Source organism: Urtica dioica, chromosome 9 (genome assembly GCF_054948205.1).
Source record: "Urtica dioica subsp. dioica isolate 48M chromosome 9, U.dioica_male_clone48M_v1_H2, whole genome shotgun sequence".
Taxonomy (NCBI): Eukaryota; Viridiplantae; Streptophyta; class Magnoliopsida; order Rosales; family Urticaceae; genus Urtica; species Urtica dioica.
The window spans coordinates 9,674,767-9,683,335 of NC_142764.1; the positions used below are offsets into that span (position 1 = coordinate 9,674,767).

At 34.3% G+C, this 8,569-nt stretch overlaps 1 protein-coding gene across 1 annotated transcript; it reads right to left on the reverse strand.

Annotated features, from left to right (window-relative positions):
* Positions 1–3,322: 3,322 nt before the first annotated feature.
* Positions 3,323–7,051, reverse strand: LOC149384857 (putative WRKY transcription factor 14). Its single transcript, XM_089626242.1, has 3 exons — positions 6,242–7,051; positions 5,195–5,335; positions 3,323–4,087 (listed from the first exon to the last, which is right to left on the reverse strand). The coding sequence occupies exons 1-3, from the start codon at positions 6,658–6,660 to the stop codon at positions 3,445–3,447; spliced, it is 1,203 nt and encodes a 400-aa protein (XP_089482368.1). The 5' UTR covers positions 6,661–7,051; the 3' UTR covers positions 3,323–3,444.
* Positions 7,052–8,569: the final 1,518 nt, after the last annotated feature.

Here is an 8,569-nt window from a genome sequence, read left to right on the forward strand (position 1 = left end):
CCAATTTAGCCATTAATATTTCGATGATTCATAGAAAATTATCGGAAATTAGATATTAAATTGACTAAAATAGTATTTTTGTCCGAATTTAAGTTAAAAGTTCAATTTTGGATATTTTTCAATTAAGAAGTTTAATCTTGATATTTTTCCAATTTTGAGGTCCATAAAATGAAATTTTTATAGACATTATTTAATTTTTTATGTTGATATTTAAAATGGAAAAAAATATCGCAAGTGTCAAGGAATTAAAAACAATGTTAATATGCGATACTTAAGTCTATATTTAGGCTTTTGAAGAATCTTGCCTAAAAAATCGTTCAATGTTTTTACAAAAATCGCGCGTGCGTGCGTGTGTGTGTGCGTGTGTGTGTGTGTGTGAGAGAGAGAGAGAGAGAGAGAGAGAGAGAGAGAGAGAGAGAGCATATCTCATCGTTGCATAATATTGTCAAATTAAGTCCGTATGATAATAAATCTCAACTTTTTTCTTTTCAAATTTTGATTATATTGTTGCCAAGGTTTTTTTTATTTTTTTATTTTTTTTATTTTTATCAACACGACTATTTTACTGTAATGGACGTTCTAGGTAGATTTTGAAACTTATGATTAGGGGCTAATATTTAAAATATTGTTGGACATAATCAAGTGAAAGTATCTAGTACCTAGTGAACCACCAAAAAAAGAGAAAAAAAAAAGATCGAGAATATTTTAAGTGAAAATTGTTGTTATTTTTAGTTTTTATTTTTGGAAATTAATTGTTATTTTTATATACGTCTTTCTTTGTATCTTGGATTCTTGGGGTGTATCCTTTTATATGTATCATAATGTATGTGACATTACAAAAATAAAAATGAATAGATGTAAGGGAAAAGCAGATTAGGTTGTTGCTTCGGCATGGTGGCTCTTGTTCTCACACCCTAATTCATTCAAGTTTATCTTGTCAGCCTATGTATAACTTTAAAACAACGCAGTAAAAAAAAAAATAGACTATTGCTCTATGTCTCGATTGACTGTAGACTTTTGATGTTAAGTTGTTTATCGTGTCAGACGTAAGACGATACTAAAATTTTTGGAGAGACATTTTTATTTTATCGAGCCTGAGTTTTTTGTATTACGCATTTAATTTTAGTTTATAAGCGTTAGATTATACAAATTATGGGTTTAGATCAATTGTGCGACTCATGATTATAACAACTTTAACTTTTTCCGTAGATAATTAACTCATCTAATACATGGATTCTCTAAAAGAAAAAGGTAACACACCCAACTAAATAGTTCACAAGACAATATGAAACCTTGAAAAATTTGGGAACACCTTTATTTTTGTTATATTTCGCATGATAATATTCAGAATCTTCCACAATACATTTTATCTTTCTCTGGCCAATTATACGATTGAGCTGGCAATTAATTCGTGTATTTTTTCCCTGCCAAAGAATCTCTTACAATACCTAGCATTTATTAATTAAACCTCTTATTTTCTATTTTTAATTAAAAGAGCAGGAAGGGATGATAACAGATTTGACAAAGCTGTTACGAATATATTGGGTAATGATAATGTAAAATATATGGGGTTGTTCTATCGTGTTGAATCGTGCTCTAATGTTTAGTCGCAATCTGATGTGCCAGCATGTTAACTCCACCAAAGATATATCCCCTTTGGTTCAATAGTATAGCTCCTTCAATATGCATATCACATCAGATAATTAAATTCTCATTGTTATGCAAAATTTATAATTTAAAATTTCAAGTACTCCAGCGTCAGTTACATAAAAAATGCCAAACTAAAATTGTGAACTAACACTTAAGTTATAAATCCACCATACTTTATAGAGTTCCAAATTAATTGGAGCTAAAATACATATATTTACATATATATATGTATGTATTATATATATATATATATATATATATATATATGTATATATCTGCAGATCCAATGGCAATGCGTAATTCTTGGTGCATGAAGTCTTTAGATATAGAAACGAGGTCAATATAGGAGAAAGCAAACAATGGAGATGAATTTTAAGGTAAAATTTTATCTTTATTTTAGATTATTTGTCATATATTATTACTAGTGAAACGAGAGTGATATATTTATTAGCACACATTCACAGTGGTTTGAAATTACATTTTTATAATGTGTCCATTACTGAGCAAGTATCACTACATTATCATGCATGATCAATACAATAGTGAAATATATATATATATATATACATATGTATATATATATACATATGTATATATATATTTCAATAATTCAAATAACGCGCCAAGGAAGTGAGATCTATTAGCTTAATTAAAATAATTATTACCTGACATATCTAACTGTATCTTGTCCCCTTTTAACTAACTGGTAGCATCTACTAAGAGATATTTATAGTTGCTGATCATGAACTCGTCGTAGAGTTAGATATGCAACGTGAAAAATAATAATAAAAAAAAACGACTTTGATTTGCGGGACATATATTGATCATATATAAACGTCTAGAAATTGGACAACTAGCAAAATATAAGAAAAATAATTAAAATAATATACAGACATATGGACATATATCTGTTCAAAACTTTCATCGGTGATAAAATAAACAATAGAGAGAAATAATAGTGACAAATTAATCCCTTCCTAGTAGCACAACTTGGATGGATATAAAAGAAGAATAAATAGAAAGCTGAAGAGCCCAAAGCTTGTATTAAATTATCAACTCTTCACAGCTTACACATCCCTAGAGACAAGACTTAGACTGATATGAAAAGTCAAGCTGTTTTTTAGTATTTATCTTTCCTATATTCTTTTGTCATCTTTCATCGATTTTTTTTCCTTCTTCTTGTCCTCTTCTATAACAGTTTCACACACTCAAACAATTAAAATAAAAACAAGAATTACATGAATTTTATTTTAATCTTTTTATACACCCACCAAAAGGAACAAAGATCGGGGCCTGAGGATGAGAGAGCCTGATGTTGAATAATTTTTCCCACTTCAAAAGCATGAAAGGCAAGTCCCATCTCTTTATATCAATCTCCTTGATGAGCTTTCTAGTCATGTCTCTTATGGATGTACTTCCTTTCACTGTACAAACCTTCTGTTCCTCAGCTTTCTGTCCCATCCACCAATATTCCAAAAGGAATGTAGGGACTACGTTGCTGTTGCTCCCCTTTTTTTTTATTTTTTTTTCCTCTACTCTCTTCTCTTCTCCTTTCGTAAAAGTACAAATGAAATAATTAAATTTAACAAAAATACAAATCCCTAATAATCTGTATAAAAAAGGGAGTAAACCGGAAGAAATGAAAAAACCTAAATCCACAACATGAGATTAGGTCTTTGCTAGCTACACAAACACAAAAAGAAAAAGAAAAGAGAAAAACCCTACAGCACAAAGGAAAAGAGAGTTCGAGTGTGTGATCATATGAGGTATATATATTTTTGTATGTGTATAACTCTATCCCCTTTGGCTGTTGCCTTCTGACCAGTCAAACAAAGTGAAAGGGTCTAAACCCTTGTTGATTTCATCATTATTATTAGTATTGTTTATATTGGTATCATTATTATTCTTATCCTTTGGCTGAAAATCAGTGGGTGAAGAGAAACCAGCTTGGGTAAACAAGAGGTTCAGAGGGTCAGCTTCGATCTCCCCCAAATCAGCAAAGAAATCTTGGTCGTTGGGGTTCGAGTTCGCTGGCCTGAAACCAAACCCCACTTTACCGCTAAACGCACTGTCGTCCAAGCTCTCTATGAGCTGCTTCTGATCCATGCTGTCGTGGTCAACGTTCTCTTCTTTGACCGAAGCGCTCGTGGTTGAAGTGCTAGCGTTGTTGCTGTTGCTGTTAATGCTCATTAGAATCTCGGACTTTCGCTCTCCCTTAGGGCTTGCGATGTTTGGAGAGCTCTTTGAGCTTGCGTTGCTGCTGGAAGTTTTCGTCGGCTGTGACCGAGTTGACCCGGCGAGCGCGTTGCGCTGAGTTGGCCATGGATGGTTGTGCTCGGAAGTGTATGTTATGACCAACATGTTTGGATCTGTACGGCTTCTCTCAACTTGTTTCCTTGCCGAACACCCCTTTGAGCTGCTACATCTGTAATAGCCCCTGAGAGTATAATGCGTATTTATATATATATGTATATACATACGCTTTGTTATATATACGTATCTTTTGCGAAATTTCATGAAATAGACCTATCTCAAACACCAAAAATCAAGAATAGGCTTTATATTCTAGGTATTGGGGTCCCCTCGACTTCTGAATCGGGCTGATCGGGTCGCCTCGACTGTTGTCCAATTTTGATGGGGTGGGAGTGTGGGAGGGAGAGATTTTTTTTTTCTATTATGTGGGTAGAGATTTTGTGAGTGGGTTTAGGGTATTAGAATGATTAGAATCTAAGGAAATCTTAGTATAAACATCTAGTTTTGTAATAAATAACGCAGTATTCTATTTTTTATTATTTTATTTTAGGAACACTACTGAGTTTATTGAATGAAATTTCTCTATCTAATTATGTAGATGAAAACTAATCATTCTCTGATAAAGAAAATATATACACGAATATTCATATCAGGGTAATGATTCTGACAATGATAGTATATATACTATTTGTTTGATATGATCTTATGATTACGATATATAATTTATTCTATTCACAACGTTTATAAACTAATGTGTGTGCACTGTGGATAGCTGAGTTCTGACATTGGAGTGAAAGAAAGAGTGTTAAAATTATATAGCTTTCTATAAGTTAGATCAACCAACAAATATTGAAACTTTGACTCGAGACTTTGTGTGTAGAATACATATGACTTAAATACCGTTTAGGAAAATGTAGTAGTAATTAAGACGTTGATATACTTTATGCTGATTCTTCTCGAAATATTATTTTACGCAGAAGACTTCCAATAAATATAGTTACGAAAATAATAATATATTATTATTCAACTAGTACTAGTATATTCAGATAAAGAAAATAAAATAGAGCTTATACTAGTAGCATGGTAGTCAGAGATAATAAATATTGATAGTGAAAAATAGCAGGCTTACTTATTTTCCTTAAGAATAAATTGTCCGTTACCGAAAATGAAGCATTGATGATGTGTACATACAAACACAATATATATTGAGCTGAGACATGTTTACCAGAAACTAAATTATTATATTATATTATATATATATATATATATATATATATATATGTATATATACCTTGGATAAGGAGAGCCTTTAATGGGTTTTTGGCCGTACTTTCTCCAAGCCCATAGATCAGACGGAACTACTTCTCCACTGGCTCTGCTATTCGCTGCCGCTGGGGCTGGAATACACACCACCTTCTTTGCCTGACTCTTCCTGCCAATTGTATCCATATATGTGTTATAATATATAATATATATACGCACTATTTATATGGCATTCTTAAACTCCCAAATTTAGTAGAAAAACATAACAATAAAGTATTTTTAGACATATAGTTCATTTGGTGCTAATAAAGAACGACTTGTGTGCGTGTGTAAGCGAGTGTCACAATTAGTGCTTGAGTTCCACCACTTTTGGGTGTAACTGTAACATTATTTTAGGGTACTGTGTTCTTTAGAGAAAGTCTGAAGAAGGTATACTTGAAAAATATTGGTCACCAACATTTATACATATATACATGAGTTTCTATTTACATGTCACACTCTCTCTTCATTTCAGGTATATACTTAATATATATATATATATATATATATATATATATATTATACATACATGTGTGTATAAAATGAAAGATACATATGTATTAAGTCTCTATAATTTGATGATGTACAAACTCTTGTCCCTTTCTATATACCCCTTTTGATCAAGTCACTGATTAAAACTTTTGTACAATCATCATGGAAAGAATTCATAACTTTGGCAATATTAATGTTGACCGTACTGCTGGAGAAGAATAAAAGATCATGATAGAAATAAAATTGAAGAACCACAACCCCTTAAACATTTGTACACCCAAAATTGAGTTCATATTTATTAGATCATTTAAGTTTATATCACTAAGATAATCCAAGTTCCAAGCGCATACAAGAATTTCCTTCCCAGAAAAAAACAGAAAATATAATATATAAATAAAATACATGAAATCAAAGCCCTCTCCAACATCATTTATTACTGGGTACAATTAACTAATGAATTAAATAACGAGTCTTCAATTGTTTAATTATTAATCCAACTTGTCCCAATAACATATCTTAATGTATATTTTGAATTAAGTCATACCTCCTTTTCATAGAGCCCGGATTTCTCGGCGACGAGATCTGAAGCCCTCCGGCGTCGCAGGCGGTGTCTCCCACCTTAATCACCGACTCCGCCGCCGCAGAATTCGGAACTCCGGCGACGGGGCTGATCTGGAGCATCCGGGAGAACGTGGCTCCGTCGGCGGCGTAGAAGCCTCCGGCGGCGCCGAGGAAGGCGGTGGCTGGAGTATGGAGGAGCGGATCTCTGGTGTTGGAGAAGGGATCTCCGAAGGCGTCTCCGGCGAGGAGGGTTTGTTGGGTTTCCTCTGAAAAGGTGGTCGGAAGTGGCAACAAATCTCCGTAGCCCGAAGTGGTCGCGTTGTTGTTGTTGTTGTTGCTATTGGATGATCCACTGCTCGCTCGCAATATATCTGTCAAGTCGCCTTGGAAATTCGGCTCCATGTTTTAGCGCTACACCTTTTTTCAGTTCCGGAAATTCCTTTCACTAGATGATAACATTCTGGGTTACTGTCATCTTAATGAACCCTAGCGCTACCTATCTTCTTGCTTATTTGTTTTTGGTTTTTGAATTTCTTTTGACGTGAGAAAGGGCATGCAAATTAATTGTTGATCTTATGCGGTGATGGGGTTTTTGGCATAGGGGTTTGTGTGTGTCAAGACTCAAAGATGGGATTTTGAAGATGCGTTTGGAATTTTAATTTCTCTGGAGAGAGGGAGAGAGACGCTGACTTTTAACACGAAACAGCTCTTCTTCATACGCAACACAGCAGAGAGAGAGAGAGAGAGAGAGAGAGAGAGAGAGAGAGGTGACGAGGGAAGAAAAATGGGAACGAGGAATAAACTAATTGGCATTGAGCTGGGTGATTTATCACACATTGCACCAAAGGGTCAAATTAGAGCAGTATATCAGCTATATCAATGTGCTTTGTCTTTATTGATTATATTTTAAAATTATCTCTCTCTTTACGGGGAGAGTTTACTTATATACGGTTTGAAAAGACCATTAGATTAGAATAAAAAGAATAGAGAAACAATTATCAAACAAGTGATGGGAAAATAAAGAGGCGGCAAGTTGCCGCATTTCTCGGAGAAACGTTTCGGACACACATGAAATCCTTCATAAATTTTTAGACATGTAACAAAAAAATGAGTAATTTCTCAATTTCCCAAGCTTAAATTTTTTTATTATAGGTTTTCCCCTTTTTCTGTATACTTTCTCCACCATTTATTTGGCATTTCCACATATTCGACCACATGAATCATACAAACAAGAGTAAAACAGAAAAAGATAAAAGATAAAAAGAAATTAAGGTAGAACCATTGTAGGTGTGTAAAGAAAATTCAAACAAGTCACTTCGTAAACTGTTATACAAAGAAAATTAACCACCTAATAAAATAAAGGATAATTAGACGAACTAGCCATGTCCAAACGTTTAGATTGCAAAACAGCCAACCTTTGAGAAACTTTTGCAGAATAGCCAATATGGGTGAGCTGACAAATCAGACGTGTTTTTTCTACCTAAATTGCCCTTACTTTTTTAATGTTGGTTTTATATAAACTGAAAGAATCAAAATGAAAAAGTCAACCAATGATCCACTTTTAATGCTTGTTTAACGAATTTCAACGTTTAATTGCCCAATATTATTATTACTACAAAAAGAAAAGAGCCATGTGTATGCAGTCCTGAGCCTCGCCCCGACGAACCTCTCACGGGTCTCGAGCGGCGGCGACAACCAGATCGTGCTGACGGCGTATAGCCTGTTGTCGGAGATCGCAGTGAAGGCCCTGTTGTCGGAGATCGCAGTGAAGGCGGCGAACTCCGAGGGCAGGAAGTTCGCGGAGGGAAGAAGTTGGATCCGGGGTCGGAGGTGGTGTATGGGTTGGCGCAATGCACGCCGGACCTGTCGAAGGCCTCGTGAATGCGACAAAGGGGATCGAAGGGCGGCAGAGGAAAATCCTCCTTCCCAGCTGATGTCTAATGTACGATGTGGACTTGTTCTTCCCAGCTGATTCATGTATGGAACGATTTTCAATCCTGTTAATTAACGTTAATATCTGTTAATTGCTGTTATGTAGGTTTTTGAACGATTTCAATCCTGTTAATTAACGTTAATATCTGTTAATTGCTGTTAATTGACTTTGCTTTTGAATTTTTTCCTTGTTCTTCCCAGCTGGTTCATGTATGGAACGATTTTCAATCCTGTTAATTAACGTTAATATCTGTTAATTGCTGTTATGTAGGTTTTTGAACGATTTCAATTCTGATATTAATTAACGTTAATATCTGTTAATTGCTGTTAATTGACTTTGTTTTTGAATTTTTTCTCGTGCGGTGTAGGTTTGGTTGCG